This window comes from Panthera tigris, chromosome C1 (genome assembly GCF_018350195.1).
Source record: "Panthera tigris isolate Pti1 chromosome C1, P.tigris_Pti1_mat1.1, whole genome shotgun sequence".
In the NCBI taxonomy this organism is placed as follows: Eukaryota; Metazoa; Chordata; class Mammalia; order Carnivora; family Felidae; genus Panthera; species Panthera tigris.
In genome coordinates, this window is record NC_056667.1 from 205,990,077 (window position 1) to 206,011,561 (window position 21,485).

At 37.3% G+C, this 21,485-nt stretch overlaps 1 protein-coding gene across 4 annotated transcripts in view; it reads right to left on the minus strand.

Annotated features, from left to right (window-relative positions):
- Positions 1–4,438: 4,438 nt before the first annotated feature.
- CUL3 (cullin 3) overlaps positions 4,439–21,485 on the minus strand; it is a 94,363-nt gene continuing 77,316 nt past the window's right edge. For all 4 annotated transcript variants that reach the window (XM_042995481.1, XM_042995479.1, XM_042995480.1 and 1 more), the window contains 6 exons: positions 21,130–21,254; positions 20,578–20,674; positions 18,958–19,092; positions 12,334–12,520; positions 7,530–7,675; positions 4,439–4,902 (listed from right to left, as the gene is read on the minus strand). In XM_042995481.1, coding sequence (XP_042851415.1) covers positions 4,771–4,902; positions 7,530–7,675; positions 12,334–12,520; positions 18,958–19,092; positions 20,578–20,674; positions 21,130–21,254 — 822 coding nt within the window. In that variant the 3' untranslated portion in view covers positions 4,439–4,770. The remainder of the gene's footprint in view (positions 4,903–7,529; positions 7,676–12,333; positions 12,521–18,957; positions 19,093–20,577; positions 20,675–21,129; positions 21,255–21,485) is intronic.

Below are 21,485 nucleotides of genomic sequence, written 5' to 3' on the forward strand. Positions count from 1 at the left end.
GTTTCACGAGATCAAATTCTCCAAGGAACACTTTCTAATAAATCAACACAAACTTTCACCAAAATACACACACAAAAAATCTACTTTCAGATTCCAATTCAGTTTATAAAGTTCTGTCCATAGTTTACCAAATCAACCAGTTACTGGGAACACATGAACACTCATGAAAGCGTAGGTTTTGGAATCAGACAGATTTGGGGCCAAATCCCTACACCCTATTAACTATTAGTAGGATCTTAAATGGGTTTTTATATCACTAAGTGTGGGTTTTTTCATGGCGTGTTGTGGGAGTCGAGAGGGCTTTAAAATCAGTGTTAAACACCATCTGAACCAACAATTAGTCTACATTTTCCACTTTTTCCCTAGTTGAAAACCAAGGATGAAATCCTTTCCATTTATAGAAGTAAAAAATATAATGCTCATACCACGGATATTGTCATACCTCCAATAATGCAGTACAAATTTTAGTTTATTAAGTTCTTTTAAAACTTTCTTCTAAGACACTTAGTGATCATTAAGCACATTCATCTGCGACTCGCCGAGTGCCTACACCCACCGCATGCCAGACGTGCTGAGCCTAAGAATTGTAACTGCAGAAAGTTTTGAGACTTAGATTTTTAATTTTCTCACACTGCAAGAATTCTTGGTTTCATGTATTGTTTGAACTATACTTTGTTACCCAACTATTCAAATTTGAGAATTTAAGTTATTAAAAAAGATACAAGCCTATCTGGAGCTCCTCAGATTACAAGGCCACTTTTGCATGGTTCACTGGAGGTTCAACTTAAGACCCTAATATTGGACGATCAAACATTTAAATGACATAATCACAAATTTGCTACTTGTCAACTTTTTCAAGGACTTTCCAGGACTTTCTAGCTATTCATGTTCTCCTGAGAGCTAGCTTCGTGATGGACCTCTGCACCCCCACTTGCTAAATTCACGGTCTCTCTTAGGTCTCGCCTTACTTCTGGCTGATTTGGTTCAGGGAAGGCACACCATAAAGAAAATGTTCTTTAGAATGCAGGATTTGATTTTGAGCTAAGCATCTATCGTCAACCACTGAAGTATGTAAAAGTTTCACTAAGATTCCAGAATAGGAGGCATTACCTCCTGTTTCCCTTCCTACCCAAACTGATTATCAGTAAAATATGAACTATCTCAAGTTCCACTTTGAGATGTTTCATGTATTATCTTTTAAGTTTAGTTTGTCACACAACATTCTCTAACCTTCCTTCATGTGAATGAGATACGAAGTAAAATAGTTTATAAACAGAAAGCCGTGTCAATCTACAACACGGAATTCAGGCTCAGCAGTCAGAACACAGGATCAAACCCAGGTCCAACTTCATGGCTCTGCCATCTCCCGGCAGTAACCTTGGGCAATGCTGATACAATGAACAGTTCTCATCTCATAGAGCTGATGTGACAACTAAGTTAAATAATGCACAGAAAGTGCTCAGAACAGTGTCTGGCACATGGTAATAAGGACTTAAATGTTTTTAACTGTTTGCTTAACACTAATTATCCCTGCTTCAGAGAATGGAAATAATTCGTAATAATTTTGCTAACCTGGCATGTTTTAACGTTCCTATCCGTGGAGTACAAAATACCAGACTATATGCACCGTATAAATAAAATGTATGCTCTTCAATTTTGACACCTAACAGTTTTCTTCCCAGTAAATACCAGACAGCTTATATAAAATTAGGCTTTAAAAATTGTCTTAAGTGACAGTAGACAGGCAAAAATAATACCCTGTATATTCGAAGTGAGTCTCTAAAACTGTGAACAAAAGTAGCATTATCTGGATCTAACTTATCAGAATTATTTTCCAGAATGAGGAACTAAGTAACATTTCGGAGGCTGAGACGATGCCAACCCAACAGCTTCCTAGGGATGTAGGTGTAATCTTAAGATCACTGGTTGTCTCCTAAGCCTTTCCTGCTACTTACACACACACTGTGGGGAGTGGACCATCAACAGGGCTTTACTATGACGAGGATTCTTACCAAGAAGGTGTATCAGCATCTTGGGGGTTTGGGAGTGGTACATGTCTGTGTGTACAAGTCTACACAGGTGATTCTCATATCCTTTACAGACAGACATCTCTTCTGCCATCCCCTTTTAAAATTCACTGACATAAAAGAAATCCTTGCATTCACAACCACATTTTATTTTGTGAGGCTGTGTTCCCTAGTTGCAACGAATTTTCAATCTTTAAATAATATAACTATATAGTAACAGTTCAAAAGAAACACCGTCCTGGGTTTCAAAATGATAGCAGAGAATTACAACTCAGCAAGTGAACACAGATTACATCATTTTTGTCGTTAGAAAACTATGTATCCACCCTCAAAATTCTTCAAGTAAGTCATCAAAATTTATTCACATCAACAGGATTAAATGGTTAGGATGTATTCCTCTTTAAAATTAAGACATTAAAAACCAGAAATTAACAGCATGAATAACCTCTTGCTGAAAAGAAGGTAATGTCAGCATGTACCGTTATGAGCTAAAATAATACGAGTTGAAACATAAAACTGTTAGGTGACCCAATTTTGTTTTTCAATGCGGTACCATTCTGCAGCCATTCAATTCAACTGTAGCTCAGAAATGTGTTTCAATGTATTTGTAAGCATTTAGAGTATCAAGCCAGTGCTCCCAACCTGACAAGTGTCTCTAAGCTCTAGATTTGATCTGTACATCCCTTCTTGAGAAAAAAACATAAATTTAACTCCACTGATTTTTAGTACTTTAAGATGGCACTTAAACTTTTGCTTACTGAGATTTCAAATGAAGTTTTTACCCCTTTCGTATCTGTTAACTTGGCCATCTGAGCTGTTCTAGTTCCCGAGGTGTTATAATTATTTAATTAGGAATGGAGAGCAGTAAGAAAAGCGGTGGCATCTCAAGTACCAGTATCTTTCCGTAGACAAACACCCTCCCATTACAGAAATCCAGTTATGTAAACATCAGAAGGCTGAGCCCGCCAGCTTTCCATTTTACACCTGCCCTACTGTCACTCAAGTGTGGTAACAGTACGCTGAGAATAATGCTCATGGTACTTTTCATCTGCATCTTAACTGCATCATGTGAAAGTGGAAAATGTAGAGATTAAGAGCCTGAGGCTTGCAATTCTACAGTCCAAAAGGAGACAGAATTCAATGCATTGCCAACTCTAAAAGGAAAATTATAACCCAAGACGCATGGGGAAAAATATTTACGTGGAGTTTTTAATCCATATTAGAATTCAGTTGTTGTAACTTGACCATAAATTTAAACAGAAACCATCTTCCGAGACATACATTCTAATAAATGTATCAACAGTACTGATAGTCAACCAAGAGTCTGTTATTTGAACTCATTAGTAACATTTCGCTTTTCTATCAGACAGAAACCTATAGTGGTTTGCCCCGATTACACAGCTGAAACATTGTCTTATGAAAACAAAATGAGACAAAATTAAATAAAATTGAAGATAAAAATACTCTGAGGTTAAAGCAAACTATAATCCTTGGCGGATCAATCAGGTAAAAAACATCGGTGAAAGTTGGAAGCACAGGATAACTGACATGAATCTTCAGCACAAAGTACATCTTTGAGAACATGAAACGATGACTCTTTGGAGGACAATAGCTGAATACCCAAGAATCATCAGGTTTGAAAAATATTGCTTATCACTTCCCAAAACACAGCTGCAAGAACTGAAGATCTCATTAAAAAATATTAAGGTAATCATATTTATTGCATCTTGAGAATGCGTTTCAAAACAGAAAATTAACAGTGCACCCCAGCTTCACCAAAATATATATTTAAGAGAGGGGCAACCTAAGATATTTATAAACAAAGTATAGGCTGCATGTGCTTTTCAAAGGGTCTGAATTAAATACAACCAGCTGCCAACTTTGTGCTCTGACATACTTGAGTTAGTGGGTGTGTGTATACGAAATCATTTATTTTTGTCTACAATAAATGAAATAAAAACACTGCCCTATACAATCCACTATTAGCAGTGAGTACAACAGCAAAAAATTATTGTACAATTTATACATACTAAAATATTTTCTCTCTCTAGAGATAACGCAGAACAAAACCTAATCATTATGACTTAATGTGGGAAATCTCAAATTACAATAGGGAAAAACGAAATCAGGGAGTGTGTGGAGCCCGAAATAAAGGTTCCTGGTCATAAGGCTATAGGATTAGTAAGTGCAAGTGGTAGAATAAAGCATGCTCAAATGTATGCTTGGGTCTTTGTATATTTATCAAACCTTTAAATTAAACAAGACTAGCTGAAGAAATGTCTTAAGCAGAGCAAGATAACTGGGGACTGTGTCATTTCTTTTACCATTTTTGTTACCCAACTTATACAATGCGCAAAGTGCTAAGCAACACTACAAAACACATTTACGTCAACACTGAAGACCTGGGGAAATGAAATCCAACAATTTTATTTTAATGAGCTGTATTTTCTAAATTTTTGTTTTATTTTTTCCTGTTTTCATACAGTATTGAAAACAAAACGCAGCACATTCACATTTTCCCGAGGAACTGTAAAGATGATCTCTACAGGGATAAACGTAAAGCCTGAAGCTCAATCAATTGATGTTGAAAACTCTCAAAGGGAGTAAAGGCTTGATCTGAATGGTCTAGAACATGTACTGTAATTTAATAGCAGAGATGGCCGTCTTAATATTTAATGATTTAAAAGAACTTCTCAGTCCATGCGAAAAGTACAGTCCAATAAATCAAATTTCTGAACGCATTTTATGCTACATATGTGTATACTTTGCGATCCTCAGGTGTTCGTGCCAAATATTCTCTCTCAATAAGTCCTTCAATACGTTTCTTAATAACAACTGGACTTGGTAAGAATCGAGCCTTCAACTGCTGAGTTACCTAGAAGAGAAAGTAGAACAACGAATTCCTACCAGAAACTTTAAAAAATATTTAACATTTCCATGTACACACAGAAAAATTCTTACCTTTGAACAGAACTGATGTGTCATTTTAAGATTCGTATCAAACTCTACTAATGTGGCTACTAAAGTCAAAAATTGACTTTGAAAATCAAAATAGGTTTTATTTGAAAATGTAATGTACGGGTTAGAATATACCTCATCAGAACGTGAATGCTAAGGTGGGTCAGTAGTTGAATTAGGTGGAATATGTTAGCATGAATATATACCACACTATGGCTTAACCATTTTGATGCTATCATCTAAACTGCTGGGTTATTCTCCCATTCACAGAATTTCGGAATCATAACGGCTTTAAGAGCACAGACTCTGAACCCAGAGCATCTAGATTCAAGTCCCAGCTCTTCCATTTACTAGCACCGGGACCCTGGAAAAGTTAACTTAGCCTCATGAGACTGATGGCAACGTCTGGTCGGTTGTAAGGGCTACTGCTGTTGTTCTTTTCTCCAACTGCTGTCAGGATTCTAGGTATTGTGACATCGCTGATAATAAAACAGTAACGACGGCAGCAGCCGAGGTCTGACTGTGCACTATGTATCGGTCACTCTGTATATGTTAACTTATTTAATGCTCTTAACCCTGTAAAGTGAGGAACATAGCCAGGCAGCAAGACTGACATAAACTGAAAGCAAACCGAACCAATAGTTTGAGATGAGAATCTAAACCTTTCCGCCCCCAAAGTTCATGCTTTCCCCACTGATCTACCCTGCCTCCCTGCCTCTCTTGCAGAACACCTATCCACCCACAAGCCAGTTTCCTTTTTTTACTCCTGTTGGATCATTTCCCCAAGACCACGATGGATTGACAATTCTTTGAAATCTGAAACTTCAGTACTTTCCCCCTCCAACTAAAATCTATCTCCTTTCTAGTATTATCACTCCACTATCAACACACTTGTTCCCAACCCACCTGAGATCTCTCACCCTCTGACCCTTCCTTATGAGCTACTAGTAACTTCTTCTGACCTTACCTCCTTCTTGACAGGGTCTGGATCACTTCAGCTATACTGTCAACAGTACCCTCAACTCCCAGACTCCTTTGGTTCTCTTCCACAAACACCCGTTCCACGTTTACGACATCATTCAAAACCTACTACTCGGTTCCCTGAAGGGTAAAGTTGTTTTTACACCTTTTGGGCAGACCAGGAATCAACAAGATGTAGCCCACAGGCCAAATACAGCCCCACTGCCTGTTTTTCTAAATTCTTCCTGGGACACAGCCACACTTAACTGTTACTGGTGGCTGCTTTCGCCCTACAACTGGCCATTGAAAAAAAAGTCTGCCAATCTCTGGTATAGACTGATAACATACATTTAATGTGTTCTAGTTCAGCAAGTTCCTGAGCACCATCCCCTCACATCCTGTTTCACGCAGGGAAGAGAGACCACTTCAGCACACAGTTCCTTCGACTCCCACCTCCTTACACATACACATTTATTCACACTCGTATCCACCCTTGAATAGCACACACCCTGCATCCTGCCCTGGGTCCCAAGAGGGGCACAATCAGTAGCATCTTTGTTAACACACCTACCATCCACCTGTGCTCTTTACACAGCTCGCTCTCCTTTCCTCTCCTAGACTCTGTACGTCAACTGTCCCTCAATCCCGTCTTCTTTCCCTTCCTTCCTTAACCTTAGCGTTTAGACACGGGGAGTATCTTCCCGCCAGAAAAATAAAATCCAGGACGCCTCAACTTAACACCCAGTCCTCCAGGTTTGCTCTGCGCCCTTTCCCATGGGCCAACGTCTTGAAGGACAAGGCACTCTCCTGGTTTCCCCTCCACTTCCTTCCTCTGGCCCGGCCAGCAGATGTCCACTCTACCAGAGCAATGCAAATGCCCGGGAAAACCCATGAGTTACCTAATTGCCAACCGGTCTTAAGTGTTTGACTTTTTTCACTTTTTGAAAATTCCTGACCGATCACTCTTGTAATTTTCTTCCTTTGCCATGTGATATAAACTCAGCTTGTGCAAAATTCTGCTCACGGACATGAAGAGCACAGCGGCACACTGTCCCTCCTCCTCCTTAGCCAGAAACGTGTGCTCGACTCCTCTCATTTCCCACGGACGGCCAGTCGGTAAATGGTGACTTCCCATTTGTCTTCACACAGCTCTCCCCCCTCTACCAATATTTATGCAGCCCTAATCATTTCAATGGCCTTTCAAGGAGGCTTCCCCTTCTTCGTTTCCAAATTTATAATATGTAAGCACTCACTCAATAAATGGTAAGTTTATTTATTTTTGGAAATAAAAGTAGACTGTTTAACATCAAAGCATTAAGTAGCAGCAAAATTTTTTTATTCTTCAAGTGACAATATTCTATTACTTTTATTACAAGGACATTAGTTCTCAAAGTGCACACATATCTAGATGTACCCCTGTGCTCAGTTATCAAGTAAGTGCCATACTTTATAAGTTTTACCTGACTATGGGTTCCTTATTCTAAAATTAGATTTTAAATAACTTGAATATAGTTCTTCCCTAAATTTGAACGGTTAGTATTATTTTGCCTTTTCGACCCTGATCTAGCCCCGCAGCGCCCTTACCTCTGCTACTAATACATTGTGCTGCATCTTCTTTCTGGACTTCATTATCCGCACTATAGCAGCTTCTATCTCATGTTTTCTGTCGTCGTCTACTTTCTGCCTCGTTTCTTTCCTTTCTGGGTCAGATTCACCTTGTTTGGCAGCAACTAAAAGACAAAGACATTTACCATGTAATTACCACGTAATGCAAAAAATGTAGTTTAGAGACAAAGATAATTTAGTATTATCCACATAGGCCCATTTCAACCTGAGTATACACATACACTTATTAATTCAAGAGAACATTGAAGAGAACATTCAAGAAGAACATTCAAAGGGGCCTACTTCAACTTTTATTTTCACAAATATTTAAATAAGTAACGATCACTGATACAAAAATTCTGCTTATTCTTTTTAAGTATTAAGAATTTAATTTTACAGAGATAATAAAACCAATTTTGTTTTTATTAAATACAATGATCCCTCTCCTGGAAGAAAAATGGTAGCTGGATATATTTAATAGAAAAATTATCAGTAAATAATTTTCATTGCTGTGACTTCCAGAGGTCAACTCGTACTTTACCAACATAACGCCAAGATATCTTAAGAGGAGGAAAGAGTTCTATATTGCCAAGATGTAGTTAGCTCAATTTAAATAATGAGAAAGCACCACTGGGATGTCAGCTGAAAGAACTCCAGAACAAGTACTTTATTTGTTCCTCTCACAGATTACCTAAACAATTTATCGTACGTCTTAATTTTTCTTTATGTCACAATCTCACTATCACTAATGCATAGTACATTCCAACCTTTCGGAGAAGAGAAGTCTTACTCTCTTATTGCCTACTGTCTTCAAGGCAACTGCTCAGGAATAAATACAGAAGTCCCTTTCTCTTAAAACTTTGCTCTCACTGAAGTAGCAGAAAAAGAAAAGTAACAGATTTTTTGTTTATCTGGTCATCAATAAGAGATAGATAATGAAGTTTTGGGAGGCAGAAATTGGAAAATTACAAAGAACCGCCTAAGACACTGCTGGCTTAGGCACGGGCACATCCACAAGAGAGCAGACTGTACAGTTCAGAAGATCATTCTGGTGTGTATGTCCACTCAGCGGTTTCTTTTTTTTTTTTTTAACTTTTTTTTATTTTTGAGACAGAGAGTGACAGAGCATGAATGGGGGAGGGTCAGAGAGAGAGGGAGACACAGAATCTGAAACAGGCTCCAGGCTCTGAGCCGTCAGCACAGAGCCCGACGCGGGGCTCGAACTCACGGACCGCGAGATCATGACCTGAGCCGAAGTCAGACACTTAACCAACTGAGCCACCCAGGTGCCCCTACTCAGCGGTTTCTAATTAGAATCCCTTGGTTAAGAATTCTTTCAGTACCTTTTTCCAAGTTAATCAGTATCTTAAGAAGAGAAGAATTAGATTAAAATGACCTCCTAAGAAAGAATAATGCTTTTACTCAAAAAAAGCCAACTCATTAAAAAAGAGAGGGAGAGGGAGGGGGGGGGAGGGGGAGAGGAAGAGGGAGAGAGAGAAAGAAAGAGAGACAGACAGACAGACTTAGAGTAAATAAAAATCAATGTAATGGGGAAACCTTAACTGAATCCTGGACCTAAAGAGTAAGATATGAAAGGCATTTTATTTTATTTTTTAATGTTTATTTTGGAGAGACAGAGTGTGAGCAGGGGAGGAGAAGGGGGGGAAGAGAGAGAGAGAGAGAGAGAGAGAGAGGGAGAGAGAGAAAGAGAGAGAGAGAGATGGATGCAGAATCTGAAGCAGGCTGCAGGCTCTGAGCTGGCAGTACAGAGCTTGGCACAGGGCTCGAACTCATGGACATGAGCTGCGAGATCATGACATGAGCCGAAGTCAGACGCTTAACCGACAAAGCCACCCAGGTGCCCCTAGAAAGGCATTTTTGAGGCAACTGTGGACAAGTGGAGGTGGTATAAAATATTTATTTATACAAATAAGTATTATGGAATTATTAATTTTCTTGGGTGTGATACAGTATTACAATTATTTTGGAAAATACCTTATTCTAAGGAGATAAATGTATACTTAAGTATTAGGGTGGGGGAGTGTAATGTTTGCAGATTAATTTAAAATGCTGTAGCAAATATATACACATATGAAGGGGGAGGGTGGGGTCAAGGGCACCGGAGCAAATGGGACAAAAAATTTAATGACTCATAAATACAGGTGACGGCCATACATACCTTTGTCCATTATCGTGTTTCTCACTTTTTCTATGGATTTGAAAATATTTTAAAAGGTGGAGAAAAGAATTTTTTAATTTTTTTTTTTTAACGTTTATTTACTTTTGAGACAGAGAGAGATAAGAGCATGAACGGGGGAGGGTCAGAGAGACAGGGAGACACAGAATCTGAAACAGGCTCTAGGCTCTGAGCGGTCAGCACAGAGCCCGACGTGGGGCTCGAACCCACGGACCGCGAGACCATGACCTGAGCTGAAGTCGGACGCTTAACCAACTGAGCCACCCAGGCACCCCAAGAATTTTTTAAAAAACAATCTATTGTGTTCTGCTAGATGTGACCACCTAAATAGGTATATTCCAAGATAAATGGGAAGGCTGTGGTGATACACACTGGATTAGGAGATTTTTTAAAACGTGAGGGCAGAAGCTCACTCTCAGTCTCGCACAATACCCTTCCCTTAAGAAGAACATAACAGAGGCACATGCTTGTGTAAGGGGGTACAGATGTATCTAGCTATATCTGGGAAAGGACTGGGGAAAAGTGGGATGCAGTGGTGGGGAAAACTGTTAACTATGGAAATTGCTGTAGATTACAGTGAAATCTAATTTTTTTTTTTTTTTTAACGGTTATTTATTTTTGAGAGAGAGACAGAATGCCAGTGGGGGAGAGGTAGAGAGAGCAGGAGACACAGGATTCAAAGCAGGTTCCAGGCCCTGAGCTGTCAGCATAGAGCCTGACGTGGGGCTTGAACTCACAAACCATGAGATCATGACCTGAGCTGAAGTTGGACGCTTAACCGACTGAGCCACCCAGGGGCCCAGTGAAATCTGATTCTTCTCAAAGGTTGTATTATTTGAGTAATATTTTTAACTTCTTTGTCTAAACTTCGATTCCTGACTATAGTAAGAGCAGCATAATTAGGTTAGGACAGAGTTTTTGCATCTTCGATTATGAGCCAAAAGGCAAGGATGTATTTTGACAACTTAGGAAAAACCCATGTGGTCACATACTTATCACCAGAAAGAAAATTTTAACTTCTACAAAATATTTTTAAGAGCCATGATAATCTAAGTGCCATTCCTAAATGAAAACATTATTTCTTCCTAGAATTTTATAGCTGAAAAGAACTTTAAGAGATCTAGCTGAATTCCTTACCATACAGAACTGTATTCCTATTTTAATTAAAGTGTTATATACACACATTTAACGTCAAAAATAAAAAATTCTATTTTCATCAGATCTAAAATACTACACACACACACACACACACACACACACACACACACACACACACCCACTGCCACCCCAAATTAAAAATCCAGAGAGAAGACTATTTCTTTTTGAGAACAAAAATAGTATCTGAAATTATTATTGCTGGACATAATGGAATCTAGGATTATAAAGAGTTACTTATTTAGGGTAAAGCAGGGTGAGGTTTGGTAATTCAGATTATGTATCACCATACATCTTCCTCTAAATCTAGAATACAAACAAGTCCTGAAATCCAAAACCTGTATCTACCTAAACCTGTAAAGTCTTATGCCCTGCACTGGGGAAAAAAAGATATTTTATTCCATGACTTTTTAAGCATAGTTCTGTTTTTATTTTCAATTTACATCTGTGTCCAAACATGAGGCTATTTTTGGTGATGAAGATACAATGATATGGTCTGCAAATATGGGACAAATTAGGCAATGCTTTAAAAGAGACACCACCCTGCTTCAGAAGGCATACAAATCCAATCAGGGTCAAAAAGGTCAGTAGAAGTGTGTATACAATGTTTTTTTAATGTATCCTGGTAATCAGTTACAGATTTAACATTAAAATAATTTTTAAAAGACTCTTATAATATAAACACAATTTTTTAAAGTTAAAGAAACTACAGTCATTTTAAACTTATTTTAAAATACTATTTTTCTACAAAGACTACAGAGCTGTAATGGATGAGTCAGTCCTGTGAAGCTTATCTAATAGTAATTTTGAAATCAGGGAACAAACTATGTTAGAGGTTTAAACATGAGCAAAGGTAAAGTGCTTTTTCCCCTTAAATACATAGAAAACACACGTTGTACACTATGTTAAGTATATAATAAACAGGATGCTCATTATTAATTAAAAATAAACACATTAAAAATTGTTCACAATAGGGTCATTTCTAAGCTTTTAAATGAGAGATAATATGGGTTTTTAAGGTTTTGCAACTTAAAAAATACCCATCAACATAAATAGCTGCATCTAAAAATCAAACTTTAGATAAATAACCCCCAACTCTGACAAATTTGTAAATCAGTTTAAAAAGATGTCCATCATTAGTTAACTCAGCCAATTAAAAACAATTATTTTATAAATACTAATCTATAACAAAATTGTACTTAACCTGTTGAAAACCAAATGGAAATAAATACCTTGTTCACACTACAAATTACTTTTTAAAACGCTCACCGTACTTGGATTCAACTGTATTTTGACAGGAACACATATGAATAGAGCTGCTTTAGTCCTTAAACCTACGGGTCACACAGCATCAGAAACGCAGTACTGCTTTTGAAGAAAGAAATCCAACAGATAATAACTTTTTCAGAGGAAAAATATAATTCCAGGTACCTGTTTGAATCTTGACTCTGTGTAGTTTGGATGTGAACTGATCATTAACTGTAAATATGTGACCATTTTCTATTTCCTTTGACTTGGGTTCTTTCGTGAGAACCCGCTGGGTTGGTTTACCACAGGCGAGGGACTGCAGGGCTCGAACAAGCTCTCTTTCAGGGATATCGGTCTCTTGTTGAATTTCCTGAAATTTCACCAGATTGACAGAATTAGACTTTTTGAAAGATTAAAGCAGATCAGTTAATTACTAAGTAAAATCAACCGAACAGGAGAGATAATTACATGAAAGAAATAATTTACAACAAAGAATTCCCTGATTATTAGGACACCTCACTAAAATCTCACTTATTTGAACAAACTAGAGGAAAAGGTGATTCAAATCACAAAATATTGAAAAGACATGTATTTTTTTATTTCAGGAGATATAAGGCCTAGTCTAAAAATGTCATCCAGCAGAGATTATTTGGGACCTGCTCTACTATTTAAGTAAAAAAAAACGAAACAAAGTGTTAACAAACACGATTGCTTTTGGAAAAGCTCTACGATCCTACAAGTGGACCCACACTACTTCTGCTCAGCAACTTCTTTTCTAGAAAGAAGCAAAGTCAGCCCAAAGCTAAGGCATTCTACCATATAATCAAAATTCACAATCCGTGTTGACCATTTACTGCCTGTATGACCAAATGAAAAAAACATAAATTCCTGGTAATTAACATTAAACATGAAAAAAAGTAAGAAATGTTTTCAAGTCCAGGTGATAATTTTTGCTTCTTACCATGGTATGAATAAAATGCAATAGTACAAACAAAAGCAGTTTAGAGAAGAATGAATGTGTAATGTCTTGATTCATCATGCTCCTCTCTGGTCCACGGGACAGGAAGGGAATTGTACATGTATACGATGTAGTTCCTACATGTCTACAGATGTATGATGCCACCCAGCCTTCACAGCAGGGCAGATCGCTTTGATTTGCTGTGTAAAAGCTATTCTTTCTCAAGAGCAGCTCAGGAAGAATAGGCATATTGATCGTGTAACTGATCTGGAGAGAGTCATTCTCTCTTTCACAGGAGTCTGAGCACCAGCGTGGGTTTCTCTAAAGGACTATCAGTGAGGAGTGAAAGAAATGTGAATTTTAGTGATGATGAAGCACATTCCTTTGCCTCAAATGATCTCTGTATGTCTCCATACTTTAGCCATTTCAAATACTATAAATGTTAAATCCTGGCAAATTAAATAGGTGCTATTATTACAATGTTGATTATAATTATTATTATGTGTGACAAGTGACTTAATCAAATATTCTATTGTTTAGTCATACTGAGAGAAAACTAGAAACTCCTTCTTAGGTGATATTTTACAATTACAGATCATTCCCAGAGGTGACTATTGCAATTCAGTGTGCATCCTTTAGGACTTTTCCTATACATCTACATATCCACACAGGAATACAAATCCATACACACATGCGTATGTACAGGAACATGCCCATTAATACACCAGTATTAATGTTAAATATAAATGGGACACCTCCTCTGTAACATGTACTTTTCCCATTCTGGCACATGTACCCTTTCATTTTCTTTTGCTTTATTACCTTTTTGGTAGAAGTCTTCTACCTTTCTCGCTAGAATGAGTCCTAGGAAACGATGATGATTCTTATTAAAATATTGCTTTCCTCAAGTTATTTTCTGATTAACTGATTTTTATATAAAAGTTGATTTTTCATCTGAACTCTTCTATAAGAATGTTCCCAGGTGATTATCATAGTTGACAATCACCCTGCCTACAAATTTTGTCAACTCCTGATATTTTATAAATTTCACTTTTTCTTAGTGTTAGGACCTGCAGAACAATGCTGAATAATAGTAATAATTAAGCAGATATCCTAAAATCTGTTCCTACCCTTCATGGGCAGAGGTCTAATATTTTACTACTAACTACTGCTTGCTTATTAGGTCTCTCGTTAGATATAACCTTATGACATTAAGGGGATTTCATTCTATTCTTAGGTGGCTAAGAGTCCCCCATATCCTGGAAATATGAAATGAAGACTGACTACTACAAATGCTTTTTGTGTATCTATAGAAATCATTAATTGATTTTCTCCTTGAAAAGTCTGGCGATACAGCAAATGCTCAGTTAACTTTGATGATGATGATGATCATGATGATGATGAAGGAGGAGAAGAAACCTTCATTATGTTAACAAATTCCTTCTTTGTATTCCAGGGATAAATCCTATTTGGACACACGGAATCATTCTTTCAATATGCTGCTGAGTATGACTTGCCAATATTTTATTTAAGATTTGTGCATTTCTTTTTTTTTTTTTAAGTTTACTTATTTATTTTCAGAGAGAGCACAAGCGAGTTGGGGAGGGGCAGAGAGAGAGAATGCCAAGGAGGCTATTCGCACAGAGCCTGATGTGGGGCTTGATCCCATGAACCATGAGATCATGACCTGAGCCAAAATCAAGAGTCAGGCACTTAATTGACTGAGCCACTTCAAGCGTCCCAAGATTTGTGCACTTAAAGTTGAATAACCTATAGCTTTTTCTTTTTTGTATTCTCCTTGTTCACTTTTAGTAATAAGGTTATGTCAACCTCACATATTTCCAAGAGCAATAGGTGTATTTTGCTTTCTGATTTGAAAGTTCTCTGTATAGCTTTCAATTTTAATTTGCTAATTATATTATTCAAATCTTCTAGAAGATCTTTTTTATTGTCTTGTCAGGACATTTGTGAAGGATTTCTGTGATTGCAAATTGTCTATTTCACCTTGTATTCCCAAACACTTTCCTTTCTATGATATGAAATTATGTTATTAATGATGTTAGCACTTCTTCATGAGATACCAATTATCACTGGTTTTTAACTGATTTCTATTTAAGTGCTACTGCCTAACATTAATTTTGCTATTATCCATAACTAGTTTTTATATTTCAGACTCACTCTCAAGAAAATTTAAGAAGTATAATAAAGAACATTCAGAAAAATATATATTAATTAATATCTACATGCCTTTCAAAAACCAAATGCTAGTTACTATAATCTAGGGTAGAAACTACCACTTTATGTACTTCCTGATTTTAGCTGTTTTAAACCATAACAAACTTCTATTCATTAAAAAAAATACATAAAAAGAGAAACAGCTTCAGCAGCTTGACTACCACGGATGAAATGTGACACAACATATAAATGCCACCTTTTGCAGGCAGCTTCTGAGATGGCCCATAATGATCCTGGTATGTTTTAGCCTTGTGTGATCCTCTCACAGTATTGGGGCTAACTTGGGTGATCAAGAAAATAAGAAGTGACCGTATGCGACTTCAAAGGCTAGCGTCATAAAGGCATGCCAGGTTCTGCCCGGGGCTCTTGGATGGCTCGGGTTAGGGAGAGTTTCCCACTGGTATGCAAGGACAACTGAACAGCTATGTGGTAAGGGCCATGTGAAGAGACACGGAGACCTCTTTTATCAAGAGCTGAAATGAACTTGCCAGCTACGTGGAAGGAAGAATATTCCAACAGCTTGGAAGTGTATTTTCCAGGCACAAACATTAGATGACTGAAGCCCCAGGTGACATCTTCACAACCTCATGAGAACCTGTGAGCCAAAACTCACCAAATGAGCTCCTCCTAAACCTCTAATCCACAGAAACCAGGAAAGATGATAAATTGTTAGAGGCTGTTTTAAACTTAAGTTTTGAGATGTGTTATGTAGCATTAAATAACACATACACCGTTTTACTGAACTTATAAAGAGTATTCAGAGTTAAAAAATCAGCCTCCTTTTAAAGTATTACTTTCAACTATCCTCTCTAATTTGTGGAGGTGAGTTGTGTAAAAGAGCCGGCTAATAATGCTTACACAGCAGACTAGAATGCAACATACGGTAGGAGTACAAACTTCAAGTGCCTTCTCACAATGCCCCCTGTTCAAGATGCAAGCAGCCAGAAGGCTTTGGAGCCACAGGAATGGCATTCTACATATGCCATTTATGCTCAGGCATCTGGTTTGTTACTTAGCTAACATTTGAAATATTAGAGGAATTTTCTGCCTAATTTTACCCTCTACTTAATGATGCTCATTAGTATCAGTGATCCCAAGTCGGTTGGGAAAGAGAAGAGTAAGCCTGAACCACTAAAATTACTAGCAATTCTAATAATGGCTTTAGAAAGTGAGTTTATGGTTTTGTCTCATTATTTTCACCAGCTCTTTATAAAGTAGGACTGAAAACCAGCATTAATTAGCATTTATCAGCAGTTTATTTTGCTTAAAATATATTACCCATGGTAGCTGCAGATTAAAACAGTCAAGCTGTTAGAGATCATTTAAGTCCACCCCTGTTTGAAAAGGCTTACAACTTGAGCAAGGTCCTCAATACTTGCTTAATTAATATCCTTGGGACTAAATCATATGTAACTTGCGCTGGACAGTTGAGGTTACTCACCTAGGTAAGACACACCTGGAAATAGATAAGACCAAGACCTCTTGGCTTAGCCACCAGACCTACAACACTTGGGTTTCAAAGCATTTCCTTTAGGTGTATCCCATAAAAACAATAATCTCTTAAATGCAAGCATGAAGGTAGGTATAAAATAGGCCTACAGGGGTGCCTGGGTGGCTCACCTGACTCTTGATTTTGGCTCGGGTCATGGTCCCACGCTCACGCGACTGACCCCTGTGTCAGGCTCAGTGCTGGGACACTGGGCGTGGAGCCTTCTTAAGCTTTCTCTCTCTCAAAAATATCTACAATTCAATTCTGCCCTAAACTTCAAGTGAACTTATTTCTATGTTCACGGTATCTGAAAATTAGCTTTCAATTAAGAATAAATATGGCAATAATTTTACAGCTTTTATCTTAAATTTACACTTAAGAATCACATGATCTTGGGGCCCCTGGTTGGCTCAATCGGTTAAGTGTCCGACTTCAGCTCAGGTCATGATCTCACGGCTACTGAATTCAAGCCCCGCATCAGGCTCTGTGCTGACATTTCAGAGCCTGGAGGCTGCTTCAGATTCTGTGTCTTCCTCTCACTGTCTACCCTGCCCCTCTCATACTCTGTCTCTCTCTCAAAAATAAACAAACATTTAAAAAAAAATTTAGGAAGAATCACATGATCTTTATTTCCACTCAACGTACCTATTAAAGGCATGGGAAAAGACTAATTGCATTTAACGTAATCAAAGGTCTTGGTGGAGGAAAGAAAAAAAAGATGGGTATAAAAAAGAAATTTGACACTACCAAGATAGTGTAAAACTAGCACCAGACATACAAAGCGATCAGATTTGATTGCTCAGAGTGCAGAAACAGACCCACACATATATGGTGAATTGATTTTTTTCATAAAGGTGCCAGGTAATTCAAAGGGAAAAGAACAATGCTTTGGACAAAGAACAATGGAATGAACAACTGAATATCTGTGTGTGGGGGGAAATAATTCTTAATTTTTACCTTATTTTTTGTAAGTAAATTCTAACATTTCTTAGACAGGATATCAAAAGCCATGAACTATAAAAGGAAAGTGGCAACTGGACTTTTTCAATATTAAAAGCTACTGCTCTTCAAAAAATATCATTTAAGGAAAATGAAAAGGCAAGTGACAGTGTGAGAAAATATTCATACCACACAGATCTGACAAAGGATTTGTATCCAAAATTTGTAAAAAGCTTTCCAAACAACCCAATAAAGACAAGAAGAGGCGCTTCACCAAACAAGACATGTAAGTGGCACAGGAACACACCCAGGATTCTCTGCGTCTTGATCGCCATCAAGGAAAGGCAAGTTAAATCCACAGTCACATACAGTTACACACCAAATAAAACAGCTACAATTTAAAAGTATTAAATTCTGGAGACGATATGGGGCAACTGGAACTCTCCTACACTGCTGGCAGGAATGTGAAAGAGCACAACACTTTGGGACATCGTTTGGCCGTCTCTTAAAAAGTTCAACCCATCTTTCTCTTCCTAACAGCCTAAATCTGAGAATGACTCAAATGCCCATCGCTAGGTAAGTGGGTAAAGAAAACGTAGTAAATCCATATAACAGAATATCATTCAGCAATAAAAAGGAACGAACTACTGAAACCATACACACACCAACATGGATGACTCAAAAATACGTGATGGACAAGCACAACACATATTCTATGATCCCATTTACAGGAAATTTTAGCAAGGCGAAACTCATCTATTGTGATACAGAGCAGATCACTGGCAACGTTGGGACAGTGAGCTGGAACACATTGCAAAGGAGTATACACATTTAGAGGGTAATATTCTAGATCGTGATTGTGATGGCACTTATACAAGTTCACAGATCTGTTAAAACTCCTAAAATTATGCACTTAGATGGGGTATGTTTTATCATGTAACACTCATGCTACAATAAAGCTGGTTTTTAAAAAAATGAAATGAAATGTGAGCCAGTAAGTATGCGATGGTCAGATAGTTCCATCGCCCAATTTTACGTTGTTTTCTCTAATGGTACTCAAAGGTTACTTAATAAAAATAATACTCAAATGATAATAACTTTAAAGGTTATTCAAATAAAGACCCCTGGTAAGCGGGGAGAATCAGAAACAATACAATTGCTTAAAATTTATATAAGCGACACATACCTCAAACGTGTATTTTTCTCTATTGTTAAAGAGCATTAAAATGGTCATCTGGAAAGTGGAGACCTGCAGTATGTGCTTCCGTGTGTTAGAGCCAGTTACTTGGGCCCCTCCAACACCAACTTCGGATCCATCTTCCTGTTTCATTTTTTAAAAAATACAAACAAGACAGAATTATCTCGTGGTAACTTTAACAGTATGTTTGAAAGATAAGCACTGTAATATCCAACTGTCCCCATAATAAAACTGCCTAACTTATTCCTCCATAAAAAGGAAACAGAACTTAAAAAAAACAGGTACGTGTATATGTACGTATGCGCACACACGCACACACACATGCACACTCATTCATTATTTAGGACTGTCCTTTTTTTTCCCCATTATGAACATTTTAATATATCTGAGCAAGTAATGAATCAACGATTCCTTATAGTGATAGCTAAAATTATTTTAACGGTTCAGGATGGAATAAAAGACTTAAAAGACAACACTGTCATCATACTCCTACCAAAAGTAATAGGGGTTTCTGTCTGTGTGGTCTGATCACAGTAAGATCAAATAACAGCACAGGATGAGGGAAAAAAAAATCTCTGCCATCCTTAAGCCTGTTTCTGCTCTATGATTTAAGTACAAAGTAGAAAGTTAAGCCTTCAGCAATTAACACGCGAATTGTTTTTTAAAACCCACTATCTATTTAACCCAACTTCAAAAGAAAACATGATTATTTAGGAAAAAACCCTCTCTTTTAAAACAAAAGCAAGCAATAATTAAAAGCTGAGTTTGTTAGTATCTATAACCTTACTACTTACGCTCAAATATTTAATAGTGTCAAACATGAACTGTAAAGAATATTTTCCATTTCATTTAAGCATAAAAATTAGAACAGGTGTAGACATTAACAATATTTAAAAAAAGCGGGGGGGGGGGTTAGAGTAACTTATATAAAACCATTAGGACTATTCTTAAAATACAGAATAAAACTGTTATTTGCTGCCTAGATGACAGTTCAGGTATTTTTTTTTTAATGTTTTTCTAAAAGATTTATTATTTATTACTTTCTTATTTGAAGGCAAATGACTTTGATTTGAATGATATCCAAGCAATGCAAGCAAGTTATTAGTCTAAACTTCACAACGTTGGATGTAAAAAAGCTATTACGTTTTTTAAACAAAAGCAATTCACTAGTGCCTTGCTAATTTTTAAAGTAAATACTTTTGTAGTATTTTGTACATCTCACAAATGCCATGTTAATTTTCCTGGTTTTGATTTACTGGAAACAAAGATTATAGGAGATGTGAGAATTCTGAAAAGGGACTAACACCTTTGTATGCTCTTAAATAAGCTTTTATTAGCTTATGCAACACTGTCTCAAATCTAATCTTATACATAAAATGCACAATTATATTATTATACGTTCCTGAAGGAAGGCTACTGAGTCTTCATAGTGTCCAATAAAGAACAGAAGGAAGTAAGTTAAAGCCAGTTTCCCCTTGTGAATATTTCAAACAGACAGGAAAATAAGAGGAATACATAAATTACCCAGGTCAACAAAAATCAGAAATCAATTCCATAAACTAATTTCCAGTTACTTAATGTGAGTATGTTCCAACTGTCAATAGTTACCTTTTTAACTGGTCCGTAAAAGGTGGCATTGAGATCTGCAGAACCCATATGATGCTGGAGCGTGAGCTGTCGACCACTGTGTTTGGCTAAGTAAAACCTTTAGCAAATCAAACCAGGTTTTAGAGAGTCATGTAACTTACATATTTGAAATTATAAACTACAGGATAATAACCCTTAACAAGTGTCTATGTGTAAGGGCAATATTAATTGCTATTAGTACACTTTGCCCCTGGCCTGCAGATCAGCTGCTACTGTCCCTAAGACCACTTTTCTCCACAGTAACCCAACAATCCGTTTGTTCTAAGCCATGGGCAGACGTCCACGATACAAAATACATTAAGGATGAAGACATTAGTAAACTGGCCCTTTGAAAAGAGTTTACACAACTCATTCTCACACATTAAAAAGCATGAAGAATACATTTGCCTTTTGAACATTAGGTAAAACATGAAGTACAGTCATCCTCAATCAGGAACACCACTAATGCTCAAGTTTATTTCAACTTTGGACAGTTACGTGTACTTACAAATACAGAGTTTGATCTATGTTTACCTTCTGAATATCTCAAAAGCATGTCTTGGTGCTGGTGGGATGTTGCACTTTGGTGTGGCTGACTGAGTGGGCCAATAACCTGTTGTGAGCACCCGGACTGTGAGATCAACACCACCTAAAGATACCTGTGTAAAAGATAAAAAGATGTCCCCCGCAAATTAACTAGGATTTGTTTTCCGTTCCATACAGACACTGTGTTAGAGTTACCCAAGCAGTTCGCCCCTTGTCCAACATCTAGCAAGTAAAACTTAACTTCTTAAAGGCTAGATCCATCAGTGTTTCCCAAATTTTAATTATCCTGGCAAATATTTGCAATGATTGTTTAAGATGTTGGCTTTAAAATAATGACCAAGAGA